The following is a 23,296-nucleotide window of genomic DNA, read 5'->3' as shown; positions in this document are numbered from 1 at the left end:
CACAGAACAATCTTCATTGCAAAAAACGTGTTTTCCCCCTTTTCTAACGTTGTGCGTTGTGCGCAGACCTTTTTAGATGCAACTGTTAATTTGCAAATTTGTGAAAATTTAGGTGAAGCCATTTTTATGCGCCGAACCGTAATGCCGGCAGCACCCCACCACTGATCCCAAGGTTGCTGCTCTGGGGTTGACACCTGAGGACTCAGTGCTATGTATAGCTCCATGATCTCCCGTGCATGTTATCAAGCTGACACACACACAAATAAAGAAATGACAAATGGCACACATTTTTATTTCCTAAGAATGCCCTTGGGAGAAACAAAGATGTCTGGATTTGCAGCATGACAGCCTCCTAATTCCTTTTTTTGGAAAAGTATTATTTTTAAAAGCTCTTTTTAAAGAAAATCTAAAGGGACAGAATCCGGGCAGGCAAGGGAGATACCACAAGCACCAGTTTGGGGGTGGGGGAGAGGGATCCTCAGTTTTTTTTAACACCAGTCCAATTCTGGGAGTCTCCCAAAACGTGGTTTGAATGATACGAAGTCGAGTTCAAAGACTGACATAGTTTTTCCCACCTTCTTTTCCTTTAAAAAAAAAAAAAAATCTCCTAGACAGCAACCTCTTGCATCTTTAAGAACCAAACAAATCTGCGGATGCCTAAGGATTCCACGGAGTGTGTAAACATCCCCTTCCTTTCTTTTCCACACCAGCCACGTTTCCCTATTCTACACATTTAGAATCGCAAAGTGAATCTTCTAAAACAGATGGCAGCGGCCGCCCCTATATGAGCCTACAGCACTGGCGTCTCTGTTTAAAAAAAAAACCAAAACCTTAAAAGAGCAACCAGCAGAGTGGTGAGGTGGCCAAGAGGGGGAGCTCTCGCCTCCCAATCAGGAGGTTGGTAAGTTCGATCCTAGGTAGAGGGAGATATTTCTCTCTTTGGGCACAACTCTGGGCACCTGAGGGCAGGATAAGAAGCAATGGGTGGAAACTAATCAAAGAGAAGCAACCTAGAACTAAGGAGAAATTTCCTGACAGTGAGAACAATTAATCAGTGGAACAACTTGGCTCCAGAAGTTGTAAATGTTCCAACACTGGAAGCTTTTTAAGAAGATGTTGGATAGCCATTTGTCTGAAGTGGTGTAGGGTTTCCTGCCTAGGCAGGGGATGGACTAGAAGACCTCCAAGGTCCCTTCCAACTCTGTTATTCTATTCTATTGTATTCTGTTCTATTCTATTCTATCCTAGTCTATCCCATCCCATCCTATCCTATCCTAGTCTATCCCAGCCCAGCCCATTCCATTCTAGCCTATCCTAGTCTATCCCATCCCATCCTAACCTAGTCTATTCTACCCTATCCTATCCTATCCTATCCTAGTCTATCCCTGCCCAGTCTATTCCATTCCATTTTATTTTATTCTATGCTAAGATTATATCTGCTGAATAAAACTCCGCATTGGCAATAGGAAGGGCATCCGGCCAGCAAACACTTGGCTCCATTCAGTTGCCCAGACTCCACCCCGCAAGGGATTATGGGGTCATTAAAAGATGATGATGAAAAGAGCAACCAGCAAACCAATCAATGGTATTTGAGGTGTGTCTAATATTTTTTTAAAAATGAATTCCAAACCACTTAGTAAGTCAATTGAGGAGACAAAGTGGCCTTCGTGTTGAGGTTCAGTTGCTAAGCCATGTTGACTCTTCGTGACGCCATGGACCATAACACACCAGGCCCTCACTGTCTCCTGGAGTTTGTTTGTCAATGACACCATCTAACCATCTCCTCCTCTGCCGTCCCCTTCTCCTTTTGTCTTCCATCTTTCCCAACATCAGTCTCTTTTCCAAGGAGTCCTCTCTTCTCATTTGGTGGCCAAAATATTTGAGCTTCAGCTTCAGTATAGGTCATTCCAAAGAAGAATCAGGGTTGATTCCATCTAGGATTGACTGATTGGACTCTCAAGAGTTTCTCCAGCACCAAAAGTTGCCTTATTCCCAGGTATGTTTATGTATAACACACCTATGTTATTTTGTATAAACAACTCAAGGTGGTGAACCTATCCAATACGCCTTTCCTTCTCCTAGTTCCGCACAACAACCCTGTGAGATGAGTTGGGCCAAGAGAGAATGACTGGCTCAAAGTCACTCAGCCCGTTTTCATGCCTAAGGTGAGACTAGAACTCGCAGACGCCTGGTGATGGGCCCAAACTCACCCAGTCCATTGCCTAAGTGAGACTACAACTCACAGTCTCCTGGTGATTAACCCAAACTCACCCAGACAATTTTCATGCCTGGGGAGGGGTGGGGAAACTAGAACTCAAAGCCTCCTGGTCATTGGCCCAAACTCACCCAGTTCATTTTCATGATTAAGGCGGGACTAGAACTCACAGTGTCCTGGTGATTGGCCCAGTCACCCAGACAATTCTCATGCCTGGGGTGGGGACTAGAACTCACAGCCTCCTGGTGATTGGCTCAAAGTCACCCAGTTCATTTCCATGCTTAAGGCGGAACTAGAACTCACAGCCTCCTGGTGATTGGTCCAAAGTCACCCAGCCAGTTTTAATGCCTAACTGGGGGGTTGGGGGGGGGGAGAGAGATGAGTAAAACTCACTATCTCCTGGTCTCTCTCCTGGTGCCTTAACCACTAGAGCCAGATTAGTCGTTTTTTTCCTATAGATTCAGCCCAAATAGGGAGAAGATCTGTTTCTCCCCACCTTAGCAGTAGTTTCTACAAGCTAAGAGAGCAGAATTGCTTTCTGCAGACCAGCCACCAGCCCTAACCGCCCAACTCCGCCGCCGAAACTAGGCTTGGCAATCAGCACGGGAAGGAAGCAAACCTCTTCCTCCGATCTCCCCACTTGCAATCGGCAGAACTCCCCTGCCGCCCACGGCACACAACTGGCTAGATTTCCCACCCAACAGCAACATAATACAGTTACGATTTCCAACTGATGGATGGAAGAAAGGAAAGGAGGGAAAGAGATGATGGTAAGGGAGAGAGGATAGAAAGTAGGAAAGAAGGGAAATGATGGAGGAGGGAGGGAGGGAGATAATGGGAAGGGAGGGAGGACGAAAGGTAAGAAGGAAGGAAAAGGATGGAGGAAGGAGGGAAGGAAGGAGAGGGAGGAAGATAATGGGAGGGGAGGGAGGACGGAAGAGAGGTAGGAAGAAAAGGATGGGGAAAGGAGGAAAGGAAGGAAGGAGACAGGGAGGGAGATGATGATAAGCGAGGGAGGACGGAAGGTAAGTAGGTAGGAAGGAAGGAAGGTAATTGTGGAAGGAAGGAGGGAGGAAGCGAGGGAGGGAGAAAAAGAACGGGGGGAGTGGGACCCGATCCGCAGCCAGAAGAGATCGCCCGATCACTCCTTATAAAAGCCTGGCGAGAAGCGATCTGGTTCTCCCCCCCCCCCAAAAAAAAAAAAAAAGAAAAAAGAGACGAGGTGGAGGCCCAGGAGTCTAACATAAAGAAAAGTTGGCCGTTCCCGCCCCAGTTGGAGAGCAACCGGCTCGGCCACAACGCCCCTCCCCTAAAAGGAGGGTGTGTTTGTGTGTGAGTGTGTATGTATGGGGTGGGAGGGCGGGGGGGGGAAACGGATTTAACTCCTCCTCTCCCGCCCCCGAAGGAAAGCTCCCTCCGCTGGCTGCGAGCGGCGCTGCGTCGAGAGCGGGGCACGCGGCGGCGGCGGCGGCGGAGGGAAGCGCCTGGCGCCGCCGGGCTCTGCCGTTGGAGCGCGTGGCCCCGCCGCGGACCGGGGGAGAGGAGAAGCCGAGCGGGGCTGCCTGGAAACGCCGGGGGACGCTCCCACGGCCGCGGAGGGGCGGTGGGTGCCTCCCGCCGGCGGGCCACCCCCCCCTCAAACCCCCTCCCATCCCCACCCCCCAACCGCAGCCGGGGCTCTCTCGCTTGTTGCTCAGGCCGGCGGCCAAAGGAACCCAGGACCATGAAGGAGGCGAGCGGCAACTCGGGGCTGGCCGCGATCGGCGGCTGAAGGAAGAGCCCGACGGGGGACGGCAAGTGGAACAAGCAGCCTTGGGGGCTTTACGTCCCTCCTGGTCCCTCCCCGGAGTCCGAGCCTCTCTCCTCCCGGCCGCCGCAACCCTGCCGCCTGGTAAGTTTCCAGCGCCGTCCTGCCTCCACCATCGATCAGCCGCTCAGGACGGAGGAGGAGGAGGAGGAAGAAGAGGAGGAGGAAGAGGAGGAGGAAAGGCGGGGGCAGGTATGGGGAGTGGATCAGGTGACGGCAGCAACCCGGCACACCTGGGCTGTTCGACGGTTTGTTTGTTCTGAGGAGGCGGCCAGCCAGCCAGGTGAGTGGGACTCACCTGGGCTTGCAGGAGCCCTTCCCTCCTCCTCCTCCCTTCCTTACTTGGATCCCAGGTGCTGAAGAAAGAAACTGATGGAGAAACGGGGGGAGGGGCGCGGAGGGAGGGAGGGAGTCGCCGTTATAGAAAGTTTCCGAGCGGCAAGGAGTCAATGAAAGGCCGGGGAATCGAGCAAACGTTTGGAGAGGAGAGTGGTGGATTTGCAGGCATATAATGTCCTTTGCACCCCCCTCCCTCCCTCTTTCCAAAGAAGGCAAATAGAATAAAGCTGGAAGGGACTTTGGAGGTCTTCTAGTCCAGCCCCCTGTTCTGACCGGAGACCCTCTACCGTTTCAGACAAGCGGCTGTCCAGTTCTCTTCTTAAAAGCCACCAGTGATGGAGCCTCCGAGGTTTTTTTGAAGGCAAGCCAAGCCATTTCCACTGGCTCATTGTCCTGACTGTTCGGAAGCTTTGGTTGAGCTTTGGACAACCTTTTGATTCTTTCAAATAGTTGCTTTTAAAAAAAGCCCCCTTCGGATGTGCCTCTTCCTTTTTGCTTTTGGGCTCAAAACAAGGCATTGGTTTATGGATGGGTTTGTTTATTTTTACATGATCCTGTGTATTGTTTTTATAAACTATGGAAGGCGGTGAAGGTAGCCAGCTTTCCTTCCGCTTCATATTTTCTCCACAACAACCCTCTGAGGTGGGCTGGGCTGAGAGAGAGAGAGAGAGAGAGAGAGGGAGGGAGGGAGGGAGGGAGGGATGGGTCCAAAGGCAGCCAGTTAGGTTTTTGTGCGAGTAAAGCAAGATTAGAACTCGGGATCTCCTGTTTTCTAGCCTGTTGCCTTTTGGGGATCAAGCTTCCATGAGTTTCTATTTGAACTCAGTAGTTTTTATTTGCAATGTTTCTTTGGCCTTTTGCAAGAGTTCCTGGGATTTTGGGTGGCCTTCGACTTTATTCTTGGCCTCGGTCCCAGACTAACGTTGACTGGCCTCTAATAAAAGGCCTGCCCTACTGCACAGGGTTGTGGGTGACATGTGGCAATCTAGAGGCACATGTGGAGTGATTTTGCTCTGGTCTGGCAGAACAAAAAATGCAAATTTTTTACATTATTATTGTGGTTTTCTCACCTCCGTATTATTTTTATACTGTATTGACCTGTTTCTGCCTCCTCTATAAACAACTGTTTGGCAGTTGGGAGAAACAGGGATTCTAGGATGGCTTCTCTTAAATGTTCTTGCTGAAGAAGAAAATGTTCTTTCTTGCCTTTCGTTTTAATGGTACCTACTTGTACGGCGTGGGAACCTCGTTTGCAGTCTTCTGACCTCTGCTGCCCTGTAGGATTTACTCCCCAAAAGGCATGCAGCTATAAACTCACTCTGCCTTGATCCTCTTCTTTGTGGAAAGCTGGTCTTCTCTACTTTTCGGCCAGATTTCTAAAAAAGTATTTCTAGTAGGACTGCCAGATTCTGTAACTGCTTTTGTTTCCTATGTTATCCATCGGGTAAACTCACAAGATATTTTCCCCCTCACCATGTTACATGTATACATCCATCTAGACTGCGTTGTTTCTTTGTGTCATATAATATACGTGGGTATAATCATATTTGTTTTATTTCATTTATTTCTCATGTTTATGTAGTGTATGTTGGAGGTGGCTGGCCCTTTGAGAGCTGTATGCAAGGACATTTCATTTTAGCGTATGACTGTTGCTGTACGTTTAAAGTGACAAGTTATTCTGAGTTTTAAGTCTATTCTAAGATGGTGATTTATGTTTGTTTGGAAATGTTTATTTCACTTGTATGCCGCCCTATTCCCGAGGGACTCAGGGCGGCTAACAAACCAAAATTGGGGGGTGGGGGAATACAAACAACAAACGAGACAAAAAGACAAGTTAAAAAGATAAACAACAGTCACAACAAATTCGAGTGGGGCTGGGAACTCATCAGCCCCAGGCCTGCCGAAATAGCCAGGTCTTAATAGCTTTGTGGAAAGCCTGAAGGGTGGTGAGGGTCCGGATCTCCACAGGGAGATCGTTCCAAAGGGCCGGGGCAGCCACAGAGAAGGCCCTCCCCCGAGTGGTCGACAGTCGACACTGGCTAGCGGATGGTATTCGGAGGAGGCCCAATCTGTGGGATCTAATTGGTCGTAGGGAGGTAATTGGCAGGAGGCAGGTCTCTTTAAAGCTTCACTATCCTCCCACTACTTGATATCCAAGTCCTGTAGTATTCACTGTAACTTTTCTCCTCGGCTGAAGGATAGGCTACCTTAAGTGACATTGTTTGTAGGAGATAGATAGGTAACTAGACAGAATTCTTTATTGACCAAGTGTGATTAGACACACAAGGAATTTGTCTTTGGTGCATTTCCTCACAATGTACATTCATCTTGATACATTCGTCAAGAATCATAAGGTACAACACTCAATGATATTCATAGGGTACAAATAAGCAGTCAAATCATATTAGGAAACAATCAATATAAATCATAGAGATACAAGAAAACAAAGTTACAGTCATAAGTGGGAGGAGATGGGTGATAGGAACGATGAGAAGATTAGTAGTAGTGCAGACTTAGTAAATAGTTCGACAGTGTTGAGCAGTGGTGGGATCCAGCCAGTTCGCACCACTTCGGGAGAACCGGTTGTTAACTTTCTGAGCAGTTTGGTGAACTGGTTGTTGGAAGAAATCATTAGGGCAGAGAACCGGTTGTTAAATTATTTGAACCCCACCACTGGTGTTGAGGGAATTATTTGTTTAGCAGGAAAAAGCTGTCCTTGTTGTTCTGGTATGCAGTGCCCTATAACATCTTGAGGGTATAAATTGAAAAAAATTATGTCCAGGATGTGAGGGGCCTGTAGATATTTTCATGGTCCCCTTTTTGACTGGTGCAGTGTGCAGGTCCTCAATGGAAGGCAGGTTGGTAGCCATTGGTTTTTTTTTCCTTTAGTTCTAATTATCTACATATCTACATATATGTAGAGGCGGCCTTCTGTTCCTGCTCTGTGGGACTTGCTGAGCTGCTCAAAGATTCTCTTAACGTATTCTGGGGAGGTGGGTGGGGGCTTTTGCACCTGCTTGTCTCGGAGGAAGTGAGGACAGATCACACCTCCGCTCCGTCCTCTGTGATCCTCCCGTAAAAAAGTTCAGGCTGCTTTCACCCATCGCTACAAAGGCTTTAAACTATGCCTCCACCCGCCCCCCCCACCCCACCTCGAGGCAAAGCGAAACTATTGAGAAAGGTGGAGAAGAGGTTTCCTACTTCCTGCTAGGTTTCAGCAAGCAATTTTGACTTTCATTCAGCTCCTGGTGCGCAAAGTGAGTCTCTGTGGGCTTTGCCCTACCGCCTCCTTCTATCTTCCTCTTTGTTTGCCTGTTGCAGCTTCATTGTCATCAACAGGTGGGAAAGTCTGCTGCTGTGTCCGTTTCCCTCCCTCCCTTTCCCAGCGTGCCACGTGCAACTTACCCTAAAGACTTTTTTGCTATTTGGCTGACAAATACTCCTCCTCCCCCACCCCGCCACTGCCTGTGTCTCTCGAGGCGGTGTGCACCTTTCTCTCCCAATGCTCCTCCTCTCTGTGGCCGTCATCTCCACTGGCTGAGCTACTGTATCTACCTTTATGCCCTATCCAGCCAGGGAACAAGGAATTCATGACATTTAGGGTTTTCTCTATTACTAAATGGGGCACAGTGGCTAAAGTGCTGAGCTTATCGATCAGAAAGTTCGGCTGTTCGAATCCCTAGCGCCGCATAACGGAGCGAGCTCCTGTTAACTTGTCCCAGTTTCTGCCAACCTAGCAGTTTGAAAGGATGCAAAAAATGCAAGTATAACAATAGAGACCACCTTTGGTGGGAAGGCAGCAGCGTTCCGTGTGCCTTCGGCATTGAGTCATGCCGGCCACATGACCACGGAGACGTCTTTGGACAGCGCTGGCTCTTTGGCTTTGAAACAGAGATGAGCATTGCCCCCTAGGGTCAGGAACGACTAGCACATACCTGCGAGGGAAACCTTTACCTTTACCTTACTGCTATAAAGAAAGCAGAGAGTGGCTCCCGCTGGAGGGGATCAATGGGAAGGATGGCAGCTGGTTGGAAGAGAATGGTTGAGCCTGTTTTTCCTTGCCAGGGTCCTGAGAAAAGTGCATCCGATTAAGGTAGCACTCCTGTTGAGAGAAGTCATTCCCCCACTGGCTGCCCGCAAATATCAATTTTGCAAGGAAGTTCTTGATGGAGACATCAGCAGGATGAAACATTTTCCTCGCTGGCTGCTGGATAATGTTCAGAACTAATAGACGGGCAAATAGGAAACCAGGCATCTAACCACCTCAAGCTTTGTAGCTTCGGATAGCAATAACACTTAGGCTTATATGCCACTTTATAGTGCTTTACAGCCCTCTCTAAACCAGCGGTCACCAACTGGTGGTCCTTGGATCACAAGAAAATTTTGGTAGTCCACAGAAAAGTTATTTGCATTTTTTCTATTGCACTAAATCAGGGGTCTTCAAACTACAGTCCCTGGGCCAGATACATGCAATGAAAATTTATATTGCTGCAGAGAGTCTCCCCCTTTGGGGTCTTTTTGTGCGGGATGGAGGGGGGCAGAAATTCCGACTAGGGGTCTGCTTCAACCTCCTGGTGGGGGGCTTTAGATGAAGGCAGGAGGGAAGTGCTGCTGGTGGTGAAGAGTCGGATGGCCTCGTTCCAGTGGGACTGCATCATGGCCTGGAACTGGCTGACCATCTCATCCCGCTGAGCCTCCAGGTGCCGGTACCTGGTCTTGAACTCCCGCAGGTCTTCCCTCTGCTTGGAAAAGCTATGCTCGTAGTCCTCAGTGAGGTGCTTCTGCTGAGCCTCCTTCTCGGTCAGACCCAATTTGAACTGAGCCAGCTGTTTTACCGACTCTTTCACATGGTGAATGCTTAGCTCCAGCAACTGCTTCCTGTTGGGGCTCTAAGTAGCCCGGACGGGCGGACGAGGAGTGGCGAGTAGAGGCTGGTGTGGTATCCCTTGACGTGAGTGACATTGAGTTGACCATGCTTACCCAATCACATGACCACCTTGGCATGCCTACCCAGCCGGTCATTAGGCAGATAATGTTAGTGGTCCGCGGGATTTAAAATTATGAATTTAGTGGTCCCTGAGGTCCAAAAGGTTGGGGACCCCTGCTCTAAACGGTTTACAGCAGGGGTGTCACTGAAAGCCTATGGGCTGCATCTGGCTCATAGCGTACTTAAGTCTGGCCCGCGGGCCAGCCTGGAAATAACAAAGGACCGGCCCAGGGTGCCTCTGCTAATGAAAATGGGGTGTGGGGGAGGGGGGCACAAGCGCCCCCCCCCCATGCTGTATTTTGGCTGGCAGGATGCTGCAGGAGGCATCTGTCCTGTCTCCCCTCCAACCTGCCCACGGAGGAGAACTGCAATGCTGATCTGGCCCTCGAAGATACACAATTTGATACCCCTGGCTTACAGAGTCTGCCTATTGCCTCCAACAATCTGGGTCCTCATTTTACTGACCTCAGAAGGAGGGAAGGCTGAATCAACCCAATTGCTGGCAGCCGGCAGGCTGCAGAAGTAGCCTGCAGTACTCCACTCCAACCACTGGGCCACCAGGGCTCATAGATGGGTTCCTGATGGGCGCACTGATGATGTTACCTATTTTGGGTAATGAAACATCTGCAAAAGAAAAACCCAACTAAATTCAGAGAGCACCTGGAGCTACAAATATTCTCCTTTATCAGATGGGTTCCTGTTTTAACCATCAGCGATTACTGAATCCTATGTAGCAAAACTAGTAAAGGTTTCCGAGTTGTTCCCATTCAGAAGGAAGTGTCCCTTTTTAAGATGTCCCACGAAGTTTTGATTTGAACAAAGGCAGCTCCTTGCCTCCTAACGTTGCGTATGGGAATATCTGCCACCTAATGAATTTGTAGTTCAGGAGAGTCCTGGGGGAATAACTTCTCTCATAATTTCTTATGCAGCATTAAGGAGACAGAGCCATCATCCAAAAATACCCTTGGCCCAACTCTTTACCTTGGCTGAGAATCCTCTAGATGGCTTTAAACCAATGTTTATTGGCCTCATTTCCAGCATGAATATATTACAGGTAGTCCTCGACTTACGACCACAGTTGAGCCCAAAATTTCTCTTTGTAAGCGAGGCATTTGTTAAGTGAGTTTTTGCCTGATTTTACGACCTTCCTTGTCACGCTCGTTAAGTGAATCGCTGCAGTCAAGTTCGTAAAGCGGTTGTTAATTGAATCTATCTTCCCCACTGACTTGTCAGAAGGTTGCAAAAGGGGATCACATGACCTCGGGACACTGCAACTGTCATAAATACAAGCCAGTTGCCAAGCGTTCAGATTTTGATTACCATATTTTTCAGAGTATAAGACGCACCAAGATTTTGAAAAGGCAATTTTAAAAAAAAGTTTTTGCACTCTGCAGACTTCCCCAAAATGGCCCCTTTTTTGCACACACACAAAAAGGCTATGCACAAAAATGCATAGCCTTTAGGAGGCTTGTAGCGTGCTCTTGGCAGCTGGGGGGTGTGTGGGGTGAAAACGAGCAAAAAACGGTCCATTTTTCGCAAAAACAGGCCTGTTTTTTGTTTAAAAGAAAGGCTATGAATAACCTTTAGGAGGCTTGTAGAGTGCTCCTGGGGGCTGGGGGGGTTTGAGCAAAAATGGCTTATTTCTCACTCATTTCTGCCCTCCCAAGCCCCCAGGAGCACTCCGGAAGCCTCCTAAAGGCTATTCATGGCCATTTTTGCAAAGGGGGCGTGGTTTCGGGAGGCCAAAAATACTATATTCAGTGTATAAGATGCACCCAGATTTTCAGCCTCTTTTTTGAGGGAAAAAGGTGCGTCTTATACTCCGAAAATTACGGTATGTGACCATGAAGATGCTGCAAAGGTCGTGAGAGAAAACAGCCATAGGTTGCTTTTTTTTCAGTGCTGTTGTAACTCTGGACAGTCACTAAACGAACTGTTGTAAGTCAAGGACTACCTGTACAGGGTTTCCCACTTGAACAGGGGGTTGGATTAGAAGACCTCCAAGGGTCCTTCCAACTCTGTTATTCTGTACTGGTCTCGCTTGTAGAGAGGTGAATTAAAATTACGGAGAAGAGAGCCATCTCTCCTTGCGGATCTACAAGCACATCTGGAATTTTGAGGGTATATTTATGGGCGGAATGGGTGCCACGTCAAGAGAGGGAGTCCCCATTCACTTTATCCACGTTATCATCACATGACCAATTAACCCCACCCCCCCAAAAAAAATCAAATAAGCATAGAAGTCTGGAGGGGGCTAACCAAGACCCCTGTGGATGAATTCCGGGTACTCCTCAACTTATGATCGCAATTGAGCCCAAAATGTCTGTTGTTAAGTGAGACATTTCTTAAGTGAGTTTTGCCCCATTTTTACGGCCTTTCTAGCCTTCTGTCGTTAAGCTAGTCACTCGGCTGTTAAGCGAATCTGGCTTCCCCGTTGACTTTGCTTGTCGGAAGGTCTCAAAAGACCCCGGGACAAACGGTCATAAATATGAACCGTTTGCCAAGCGGCTGAATTTTGATCATGTGACCGGGGACGCTACAAAGGTTACCACTGTAAAAAAATAAATAAAAGGTCATAAGTACTTTTTTTCAGTGCCGCCGTAACTTTGAACGCCCACTAAATGAACTGTTGTAAGTCGAGGACTACCTGTATATACCTTGAGCACCCCCTCCAAAGGCTTCACGTTTAAGAGGACTCCTTCTTAAGCAGGTATAGAATTTCTTCCTTTTTTTTTTTTCTCCCTCCAATGATCAACTCCACCCTGTGGGCAGAAAACTGCAGAGTCCCACGCCAGTATGATAAAAATCCAAGCAAGCATTCCCATCCCCAAGTGCCTTTCACAAAAGTCTGGATCGCGATCAGATGAATTCCGAGATCCCTGACCAGGATGGTGGAAGCAGCTCTCCCGTCCCTATCAGAAAATGCCTGTGTGCTTTTGTGTGTAAGAAATGCTGCTTTCTGTGTTGTTGGTTTTTCCAGGTTTTTGCAGTGGCTTCAGAAGCTGCTCTTAGCTGCTGGTGTTTGCCTGCCTTCTTGCCTGCCTGTCCATGCATTTCACGTCACTTGTGAAGACAGCCAGGAACAGATTTTTTAAAGCAGCTATGCAAGAGTGAATGGAGGAAAGGTTGGGGGGTGGGGGTGGAATCCAGATGCTATAATTATTGGCGGTGGGTGATGCTTTTGTACAGCTTCTGCATACTCTCTAAATCAGGGGTCAGCAAACGGCAGTTCTGGAGCCGCATGTGGCTCTTTCTTCCCTCTGCTGCGGCTCCGTCACCGTTCGGCCCCACAATTTTGAGAGGAGCTTCCGGTGGAGGGGGAGAGAGAAGCACAGTGCGCCAGGAGAAGACACTATGGCAAGGGGAGGGTTTTCCAGTTGTTTCCACAATTGATAGGGCTTTTGATTATGACACAGGAGTGCTAGGAGGAGACTCTATGGTGGGGGAAACTGAACTTCCGATCCAGAATTGAACAGGGGGCTTCCGGTTAGGACCCTTGTGGCTCCCAGTGTTTTCTTTTCTGTGGGAAACGGGTCCAAATGGTTCTTTGAGTGTTTAGGTTTGCCGACCCCTGCTCTAAATCATCTCTTCCAAGAGATTCGGACAACCTAGTTCAGTGATGGCTAGCCTTTTTGTCATCGCGTGTCGAAGGCACACGCATGACCCCCCCATACCCCCAATGTATGCGCTTGCACCCTTCTGCCCTTCCACGCATGCATGCATGACCCCCCTGCTTTTGTGTATGACCCCGCCCACTCCCCCTGTGCATGTACACGTGGAAACCCCCCCCACATGTGCCCTGCCCATCCGTGCAAGTGCATGTATTCCCGTGCATGCATGTGTCCCCCCCCATGTATGTGCAGCAGAGACCTGAAGGTCATCTGGCTGGCGGGAGATGTATGTGCATGCGCGTCAGAGGTAAACTGGGGCAACAGCTCGCGTACCATCAAAGAGGGCGCTGAGCCATAGATTCACAGGCCTAGTAATTTAGATTAACAGCAGTCGTGCCTTCATAACTTTTTATTCTGCGTTACAGGTAGTCCTTGTCTTACAACAGTTTGTTTTGCAACCATTCAAAGTCACTATGGCCCTGAAAAAGGTGACCTATGATCATTTTTCACACGCAGGCTGCAGCATCTCTATGGTTATGTGATCAATATTCAGATGCTTGGCCACTGACTCATATTTATGACCATCGCAGTGTCACAGGGTTACGTGATCGCCTTTTTTCGACCTTCTGGCAAACAGAGTCAATGGGGGAAGGCAGATTCACTTAACAACCGTGTTGCTAACTTAACCACTGCAGCGATTCACTTAATAACCATGGCAAGAAAGGTCATAGAATGGGGCAAAACTCACTTCAGAACTGTCCTGCTTGGCAGCAGATATTTGGGTCTCGATTGTGGTAGTAAGTTGAGGATGTAATGCCTGAGCAGGGCTGTCCTGCACTCCAGGGTGAGAGGGTCGTAAGCAGGGTTGGGCTGCTGGGGGTTTGCAGGGGTTCAGGAGAACCTCTAGCTAAGATTCTGTGCAGTTTGGAGAACCCACAAATCCCACTCCTGGCTGGTCTCGCCCACCCTGCCCCTCCCCTCCCAGGAGTCCCCACGCAGCCCGTTTTAGATGCAGATAAGTCCAGGGTATACATGGAGGCTCAGGGAGGGCGAAAAATGGGCCTACCGGAAGTTTGGGAAGGCTGGAAACAGGGCCTTCGGAGTCTGGAGAGATATTTTTTGCCCTCCCGGAGGCTCAAAAAAAGCCTCCAGAGCCCGGGTGGGCAAAAATGCCCTCCCCGGCCATGATGCACTAGGCGAACTAGGCCACGCCCACCCAGCAACTGGGCAGAGAACCCCTTGCTAACAATTTTGAAGCCCACTCTTGGTTGTAAGGATGCAGGAAGGGACTTTTTGGCTGGTGGGTGTTTTCCCCAATTTAAAGTTTTCTCCCTTTCCTCAGCCAGCAACTTTGAATGAAAAAAGAGAACCCGTTAAAGAAAATGAGATACTTCATCAATTCAATACTGCCCCCTCCAGCTGCTTTTTATTAAGAAGGTGTGTGTTATATAGCGTCATCCTCACTGGTCCCTTTTTAAGGTACTTTGGAGTTGCATGCCGGGGGTGGGGGGCATATATCTGCAGTGGGGCTCAAGCAAGATGACAGTGGCTTTAAGGAGAGAGAGGGGGGAGAGAGGGAGGGAAAGGGAGAGAGAAAGAGAGAGAGAGAGAGCAGAACATTGGTTCAGTGCTGTCACTGAGGATGTGGCTTAACTCTATGAATTTGCCTTTAAAAAAAATGAAGGGAAGGCTAGTCCCAAATATAGCTGAAAGACATTATTTGGCATTGCTTTACTCTGTGTTACAAGGGATGTGGTGGCTCAGTGGCTAAGACGCTGAGCTTGTCGATCTGAAAGGTTGGCAGTTCGGTGGTTCGAATCCCTAGCGCCGCATAACGGAGTGAGCTCCCGTTACTTGTCCCAGCTTCTGCCAACCTAGCAGTCCGAAAGCACGTAAAAAATGCAAGTAGAAAAATAGGAAGCTAACAGCGTTCCGTGCGCCTTCAGCATTTAGTCATGCCGGCTACATGACCACGGAGATGTCTTCGGACAGTGCTGGCTCTTCGGCTTTGAAATGGAGATGACCACTGCCCCCTAGAGTTGGGAATGACTAACACATATCTGCGAGGGGAACCTTTACCTTTACTCTGCGTTACACCTTCAACAAAGAAGCAGGAGGAATCTTGCTGACTGTAGAATTACCCCAAAAATCTAAATGTTCAGAGAGCCTCAAGTCTATAAGAGGTCCTATATACTTATATATGAGGGCCCAGATGTTTTGGGGAAAATAGGCTGACTCTGTGAACTGCTTAGAGACAGCTATAAAGCACTGATTTATAAGTCTAAGTGACATTGCTATAAGCAAAGGGTGTCAAACTCAAGGCCCACGAGCCAAATCCGGCCCATGGGGTACTTAGATCTGGCCCACAAAGGACCAGCCCATGGTGCCTCTGTCAGCAAAAATGGAGCTTGGCCCTCCCATGCTCTGTTTTCACTGGCAGAGGCTTGCAGGAGGCTGTCGCAGCTGAAAATTGAGCTTGGGAACCCATTTTCGTTGGCAGAGTGCTTGGGCTCCCACAGATGCCCCCTGACATGAGTGACTGATGGATTCAGAAACCAGACATCACAGGGTTCATCCAAAATGCCCTCTCTGCCCTTGCAGAGTTTATTCTTTTATACCGTTTTTAAAAGCAAAGCAAAGGACATATAAGCAAGAGCATAACGATTGGCGTATCCTCCTTGACAATCTTTTAAGAACATCCCAGCCAGGGTAGATTCTCACATATCTAGATACTTCCTGGTACTGCCTGGTGTTGCTAATTAGGTGAAATCATAGACATCTGAGGTAACCAGCTGCTGAGATCATGGCAGTTTGCTGTGCAGGCCTTTACGTAACCTTTCCTCTATCTCTACAAGTGACGTCGTTTGGCGGCTCCTCAGGGGAGGGCCTTCTCTGTAGCTGCTCCGGCCCTATGGAACGATCTACCCCCAGAGATCCGGACCCTCCCCACTCTCGTGGCCTTCAAAAAGTCTATTAAGACCTGACTTTTCCGGCAGGCCTGGGGCTGTTGACCTCTTGAATGAGGTCCAGCCCCATTACGGTTGAGTGTGTGTTGTGTTTTAACTTGCTTGTCTTCTACTTTTTAAACTTTTACTACTTCTTAAATTGTCTTTTATGTAAGCCGCCCGGAGTCCTTCGGGATTGGGCGGCATATAAATTTTATTAAACTAAACTAAACTAAACGTCGAGCTGGCCATTCCCCCCTGGCTCTCTGGAGGTCAAACACAACCCCGATGTGGCCCTCCGTGAAATCAAGTGTGACACCCCTGCTATAAGCTATATCAAAAAGCTAGGTTGAAATAAAACCAGCAGGAAGGAAGTCGTAAGCCATTGATGGAACCCTGCCAAAAAAGATGGCCAGGAGATTGACTTAGGGAGATCTACTTGATTTATTCCTCATTCGTTTATACCTGTACTAATACCTCTTTGGTTCTCTTTCAGCAGGCATGGGGAATCAGGTAGAGAAACTGACCCATTTAAACTACAGAGAGGTTCCCACGGCCGACCCAGCCGGCATGGACCGAGATGAGGGTCCCCGAATTGGAGTTTCTTACATATTTTCCAACGATGATGATGATGTCGAGCCTCAGCAGGACCCAGCGGAGCTCGGTGGGGAACACCCCGTGTCACAACCGTATGACCCGCAACTTCACGAAGTGGAATGCTCCATTTATTACCGGGACGAGTGCATTTATCAGAAAAGTTTTTCTGGAGACCACACCTCATCTGGTGAGGTAGGGGGTGGGGGTGGAGGAGGAGGAGGGGGCCATTTCACCACCTACACGCCAGAAAACCTACTGAACAAGTGCAAAGCTGGCGACCTGATAGAATTTGTGTGCCAGGCCCAGTACCCTCACTGGGCGGTGTACGTAGGAGACTTCCAAGTCGTCCACCTTCACAGACTTGAAGTGGTGAACAGTTTTCTCACCGACGCCAGCCAGGGCCGACGGGGCCGCATCGCGAACCACTTGTACCGCTACAAACCGCTAAACCCCGCCACCGTGGTACGAAACGCCCTGGATCAGGTGGGCCGCAAAGACCAGGATCTCAGCTGGAGGAACTCCGAATGTTTTGCCGCCTGGTGCCGTTACGGCAAGCGCGAGTTCAAAATCGGGGGCGAACTGCGCATAGGGAAGCAACCTTACCGGTTGCAGATCCAGCTGGGAGACAAACGCAGTCACACGCTGGAGTTTCAGAGCCTGGAAGATCTCATTATGGAAAAACGAAGGAACGATCAGATCGGGAAAGTAGCCGTCATCCAAGAATTGTCCAGCCATCTCCAGGCATCCGAGGCCGACAACGAAGACGGTGGTGCTAACGGCAAGCCAGGTGCCTGGACTGCTGCTGAGTAGCAGTCCTTGCACAGTCTTGGCTGCTTAACCTTGGCGACGGATTAAAACTGAATCCTGCGAAATTGAGCTGTTATAAACCCCTTGGGCTCTTCCATTGCAGGTTGACTCCAATCCCATGTGAAGGAAAGGGGCAAAGCTGATTAAAGCATCGGTCCTCCAGCACTTAACTCCTTTGGTGCTTGCTTCAAACCAGCAAGTTTGTACGGTTGAGGGTTAAATCTCAGGAAGATCTGCCTCACTCGCTCTTTTTATGCATTGTCTCTCTCTCTCTCCCTTCCCAAATTGCACCCCTGTTCCTCCTACTTTGAGCTTCTCGCTTGTTTTAAATTGAGACGAGGTCCAGCATCTGTGATGGGATTCAATGTTATAGCAAGGTCATTCCCTCCCCCCCCCCCATCCCTCTTTTTTATCCTTTGGCGTTTCTGGAATCTCTCCCCCTTTCCTTTTGCTTGTTACGGTCTTCCATTCTTCCCGTCCCCAGATATCTCTGTGAGGTTTAAATGGCTAAATTATTGTGCATTTGGGGGGGGGGGGTCACAAGGTTGGCCTGCTTGTGGTAAAGGATTTGGCAACGTTGCAAAGCAGAAGTAGCATTTCTTGGCTGTGGCCGAAGGGCCTTTTCTGGATGGTGTGGAGGGATGTAAACTGTTTGCACAGAAGTGGGATTGCGGAGTGGAATTACCCTGGAATAAGGGCTGCCATTTTTCATTTAGGAGCCAACTACCAAGAAACTTTTTTTCCCCTTTAATTACGGTGAAGTTGAGTTAAGCCATGGGCAGCCAGGTTTTTTAAAAGTTATTTTAGTGGGGAGGCAGGGTTCCCACTAAGAACCCTCTTAGCACCAGTGGTTACAGCAGGATTAATTTTGCTACAAATCCAAGTACTGTTCGGGCATATTGTATATTGTTGGAAAAGGTGGCACAAGAGACGAGCAATGTTTTTGAAAAATGAATTTTATTCCTAGGCAGTGAAGCTGGTGGTTTTATTTTTGCTCTTAAATGCCTGAGGACTAGGCTGTTAGTGCATTTGGAGGGGGAAAAAAAACCTTTTTCTTCCAGTCTGTTTTATCTTATTTCTTTATGTATAAAATCATTGATTTCAGAAGCCCGGCATCTTCTGTACATTTTTTTCAGTATTTTTTTTTTTTTGTTTCATTCTATGAGTACGTCAGCAAAACACATCCTCCCCATTAACAATAGGGAAAAAAGGAAAGGGATGGTACATGTTGTTCATTTTCAGGTTAGGAAATTTCTGCCTTCAGCCCCTCAAGCTGATCTCCATTGATGCTTTCTTTTTTCTTGGTGGACTTTTGCTCCTCTAGGGATATTGTTAAGGCAAGAAAGAGAAAGCAGCCGTTCCCCTTGTAGAAATGGGGGAGATTCAAAGATTTGCCTTGTTGGCAAGCCACAATTATAAAAAAGAGAACTGGTAAAAAGTTCTGCTTGGGCATTATTGCTGCTAACATGAAACTGCAGCTGTGTAGTTGCCAATCCTATAAAACAAAACTGATCCGCATGCATTAACTGGGAGCGGGTGCTTCAGGAGTTGCTCTGTAGCTAGGAATTTATTATCTTCATTCCGATCAGCAAATAGAAGAAGCAAGAGTTGTGTGTTTTGATCAATAGACTGTTAACTTCCTTGCTAATGGCTGATTTTTCATAAAAGCCTCTGATTTGTTTTGAGTAGTAAAGTTGCACATTTGGAAGCAAAGGTGTTTGGTGTAACTAAGCAGCATTTTAAAACATGCCTAACAATTATTAACCACCACTTAAAGCAGACAATATTCTCTGCTACCTCTTCACTGCAAAACCATATAAGGCTGTGATGGTGAACCTATGGCAGGCGTGCTGGAAGTGGCGTGCAGAGCCATCTCTCTTGGCATGCCAGCCATCGCCCGTCGCTCTTCTGGGTTCTGGTGCACATGTGCGCACCAGCCAATTGGTTTTCCATGTGCGTGGGAGTGCCATAAACTGGAAGAGCAGCTCCCCGGTGCGCATGTGTGCACTGGGAAGCTGAGCTTCCGGTTACCAGCATGCACATGCCTGCTGCCCAGCTGGTCTTCACATGTGCATGCGTGCCAGAAAACAGAAGACCAAGTGGCATGTGCGCCAGGGAGTTGCTCTTCTGGTTTTCAGCACTTCCCTATGTGCGTGCTGGAGAGGTGCTTTTCCGGTTTCTGGCACTCCCCTGCGCCCGCACATACTCCCGTTTTGGCACTCAGTGCCGAAAAGGTTTGCCATCACTGATATAAGGGATGTTTTTTAACCGCATGCATCTGATTGCCATCTTTGGCATAGGGTTGAGTTGATGTTTGGTGGTTGGTTATTCAACTAGATAAAGCAACACTTGGATGTGGGTTGATAAGTGAAGGACAGACAATGATACAAAGTCTTGCTCCTTTTTCACTCTGCACTTTGTTTGTTCCAGCGGTGGCTTAGACGGAGCCACAAATCACTTTAGACAAATCACTGATCATCTGAAATGAGCTTAGGCTCATGGTCCTTGCTCTTATAAGGATACACTCTCTGTTGTCCATTTTTGTAGCATTCAGCCAGAAGTCAGTAATGACGAAAGACTGTTTTGCTACCAAAAAGTCCTACCCTTCACACACACACACACACCCAAAAAATCCTTCCTGTGTTTTGAAAAATGCCTAGCAGGGAAAATTGTACAATAATGTGATTCCTTCTATCTATTGCTGCTTAGTTTACCTTCACTTTAGCTTCCTATATACTGGGACACCCAAACCAGGTTCATCCGTCCCCCCCCCACTCAATTCCTCACCTTAAAGTGGGGCAATCCAGGGAATTTGCTACAGTACTGTATTCTGCTGAGGGTATAACCTGCCATTGTCAGCCCATAAATTTCTTGCATACCAAACAAAGACCAACTTAACTTCAAGGACTTTGGTTTATTCTGCTAATGCACCGTGCGGTTGTTTGCATTAAGGAAGAGGGAAGCAAGTGATGCAGAAAGTGAGATAATCCAGCGCTAATTTGGTTTCCCTCCCCCCTTTTGCTTCTAAGAGTTCAGAAGTTGCGATAAGCGGAGTTGATAAAAGGTCTCAAAGAGATATCTGTTGTGTTGGAAACCGTGTCTTTTTTTAGGAACGTGATGTTATTCTGAGGTATGTGCTCTGCATACCGCAATTGTCAAGCTCATATGCAATATTGTATGTTTTAAAGCACAAAATCTGAACGTACTGAACTTGGCTATTGACAAGCAGAACAGGTCCTTAAGCAGTACTGGTGAGGGCATCTGGAGCCACTTCTGATGGATGTTCATCAAAGCTTCTACAGCTGTCACCATAATAGGAAAATTTGCAGTGGAAAAAAAAATCTGCATCTATTTCCCAGGAATGCACCACAAGCAGGACTTCATTTCCATTTTAAGACTGATCAGCATGGAGAACTCATTAAAAACCAGTAAATGTTTACTGCTATTAAAAGAGGCCAAGATGATGTTCTTCCTGTTAAATCCAGCAACTGTATCCTAGCTTCAGAGTTGATATTTAGTTATTAATGATTCTGAATTTTGTAGAGAACAAAACTTATTTCGCTATGTAATAGTGGTTGTAAAATGATATTTTCTTACAAGTATTTTTGAAAGGAATTCCATCATGAAAATATTTACATTTTTGAAAGTTGTATTATTTTCACAGAGAAATATATCCTCCAAATCAATTTTTGTTTATTTTTGTCATTGGTAATCGAAAAGTATTTTCTAGATCATAAATAAAGTGTACAAGAAACGATAGGTGTCAAACATTGCAAATCTATCTCTTTGGTAGTAAATTGTAAAGTGACTGAAAATATTTTTCTCTGCCTAGAATATTAGAGATAGTTAAAGGGGAAAGAACTAATTTACCATTTTTCTTCCTAAAGACAAGATCTTCTTTATCTGAATATTTTTTCACTGCTGGACAGCTGGTCAAATTCAGATCAAATTTATTTCTTGAAGTATAGTGACACAAATCATTCAAAAATTCTGAGATGTTTTGTTTATTATTATTATTATTATCATTATTAAGTAGTTCCCATAGTTATGTTGATGTGGTCAGACATTATTGAAGAACATCAGAACATTATCTTATCTTTATAAAAGCTTTCTGTTTGCCATCTTGGTCACAAAATTAAGTGAAGGTCAAAAGATGTAATTCCACCCTCAATTTGTTGAAAAAGGAGCACTTTTTTTAAAAAAAAAAAATCCATGTAGGTGATTACAACAGCATTTTTCCTACCATCAAACTGATTTGTGTTTATGAGGAAAAATACCTTGTTTAAAAATAAAACTTCACAAATAGTGACATCCTCATCCAGATTGGACACAGACAGGAGTAGGATTCTCCCAGTTTGGGTGAACTGGTAGCGCTGACGATCAACTGGGAGTGAACTGGTTTCCATCCATTCTTCTTTGTCTGGCCTTCAGAAAATAACTTGACCCCTTCCTCTCTGTGGCAGCCCCCACAGAGGGGGCTGCTATATTGGGACACTGCTATCATGTTTCCCCTGGTCCTTTGTGGTTGCCTTGCTCAAGATTATGTGAGAATAGATGTGAGGTTAAAGGATGGGCTGTCTCCTAATAACTTGCAAGGTGAGTTTAAGCAAGCCATTTTCCATTCAGCCTCTACCTTGACCTGTGACTCAAGAATTATTGTAATGTCCTATTTTATATGGTTGCAAAATCTATGATGTAACTGTTATAGCAATAGCAGTTAGACTTATATACCGCTTCATAGGGCTTTCAGCCCTCTCTAAGCGGTTTACAGAGTCAGCATATCGCCCCCACAGTCTGGGTCCTCATTTCACCCACCTCGGAAGGATGGAAGGCTGAGTCAACCTTGAGCCGGTGAGATTTGAACCACCGAACTGCAGATATCAGTCAGTTGAAGTAGCCTGCAGTGCTGCATTTAACCATTATGCCACCTCGGCTCTCTTTGAACATATTGTGCATTCTGTAATGAAAACAAGGAATCTTGTATATAAGCATTCTGCTGATAGCAAGTTTGATACTGTCAATCAAAGCTTTATTATAGGCACCCACCAGCATAATTACTATGCTTATTATATCCCGGTTTTACATGAGGCTTTCTAGATTTGTCCGCTCCATTGTTCCTGAGGGTTGGACCAAGACTGCAGCATCCAGCTATTTCTAATTTTCCAAAGAATAAGAATAAAGAAATAAGCTCTTCAAATGTCTGTGGAGATTCTCCGTCATCCAGGTCATGGTGGTCCCAAAGGTGCTTTTTTCAAGAGGCAACTGGACTTCTTTGGTTTTCTTTGAAGACGTTTTGCCGAGGTGGCGCAGTGGTTAAATGCAGCACTGCAGGCTACTTCAGCTGACTGCAGTTCGGCTGTTCAAATCTCACCAGCTCAGGGTTGACTCATCCTTCCGAGGTGGGTAAAACCCGGATTGTTGTTGGGGGCAATATGCTGACTCTGTAAACCGCTTAGAGAGGGCTGAAAGCCCTATGAAGCGGTATATAAGTCTAACTGCTATTGCTATTGCTATTGTTTCTCATCCAAGAAGCTTCTTCAGCTCTGAAGAGAAGCTGAAGCTGAAGAAGCTTCTTGGATGAGAAGCAAAACATCTTCAAAGAAAAACAAGAAGGTCCAGTTGCCTCTTGAAAAAGCACCTTTGGGACAAGCTCTTCAGATTTGTTGAAGTCTTAATTGGCACAGCTAATATTGAAAATTCTTCAGCAACAATTGGAAACCCTCAAAATCACTATCCATATCTAGGTGTTGTTCAAATAAGCTGTGGTTTTTTTTTAAAGTTTGAGTTTGAGTTTGAGTTTCATTTTATTTATATGCCGCCCTATACCCAGTGGGACTCAGGGTGGCGCACAAACCCAAGGAGGGGAAGGGAAACACAAAAACTACACAAAAAATACAGGGCATGTAAAACAACCAACAGTCACACAATTCGAGAGGGGAAGGGAACTCATCGACCCCAGGCCTGCCAACACAGCCAGGTTTTAACGGC

The 23,296-nt window shown here is 47.1% G+C and overlaps 1 protein-coding gene across 9 annotated transcripts; it reads left to right on the top strand.

Moving 5' to 3' along the window:
• The first annotated feature begins 3,618 nt into the window (after positions 1 to 3,618).
• On the top strand, positions 3,619 to 20,994 carry LRATD2 (LRAT domain containing 2). Of its 9 annotated transcripts, none has more exons than XM_032222711.1 (3): positions 3,619 to 4,106; positions 14,302 to 14,396; positions 16,404 to 20,994. In XM_032222711.1, exon 3 carries the CDS (start codon positions 16,406 to 16,408, stop codon positions 17,309 to 17,311), a length of 906 nt encoding a protein of 301 aa, XP_032078602.1. In that variant the 5' UTR covers positions 3,619 to 4,106; positions 14,302 to 14,396; positions 16,404 to 16,405; the 3' UTR covers positions 17,312 to 20,994. The 9 variants fall into 9 exon arrangements, with proteins under 9 accessions (XP_032078602.1, XP_032078598.1, XP_032078604.1 ...); XM_032222707.1 differs by having other exon boundaries at positions 16,401 to 20,994; XM_032222709.1 differs by lacking the exon at positions 3,619 to 4,106 and adding an exon at positions 4,154 to 4,305 and having other exon boundaries at positions 16,401 to 20,994.
• Positions 20,995 to 23,296: the final 2,302 nt, after the last annotated feature.

Source organism: Thamnophis elegans, chromosome 8 (assembly GCF_009769535.1).
Source record: "Thamnophis elegans isolate rThaEle1 chromosome 8, rThaEle1.pri, whole genome shotgun sequence".
In the NCBI taxonomy this organism is placed as follows: Eukaryota; Metazoa; Chordata; class Lepidosauria; order Squamata; family Colubridae; genus Thamnophis; species Thamnophis elegans.
The sequence above is the reverse complement of the archived record's forward strand: the minus strand, read 5'-3'. Positions and strand labels throughout refer to the sequence as shown.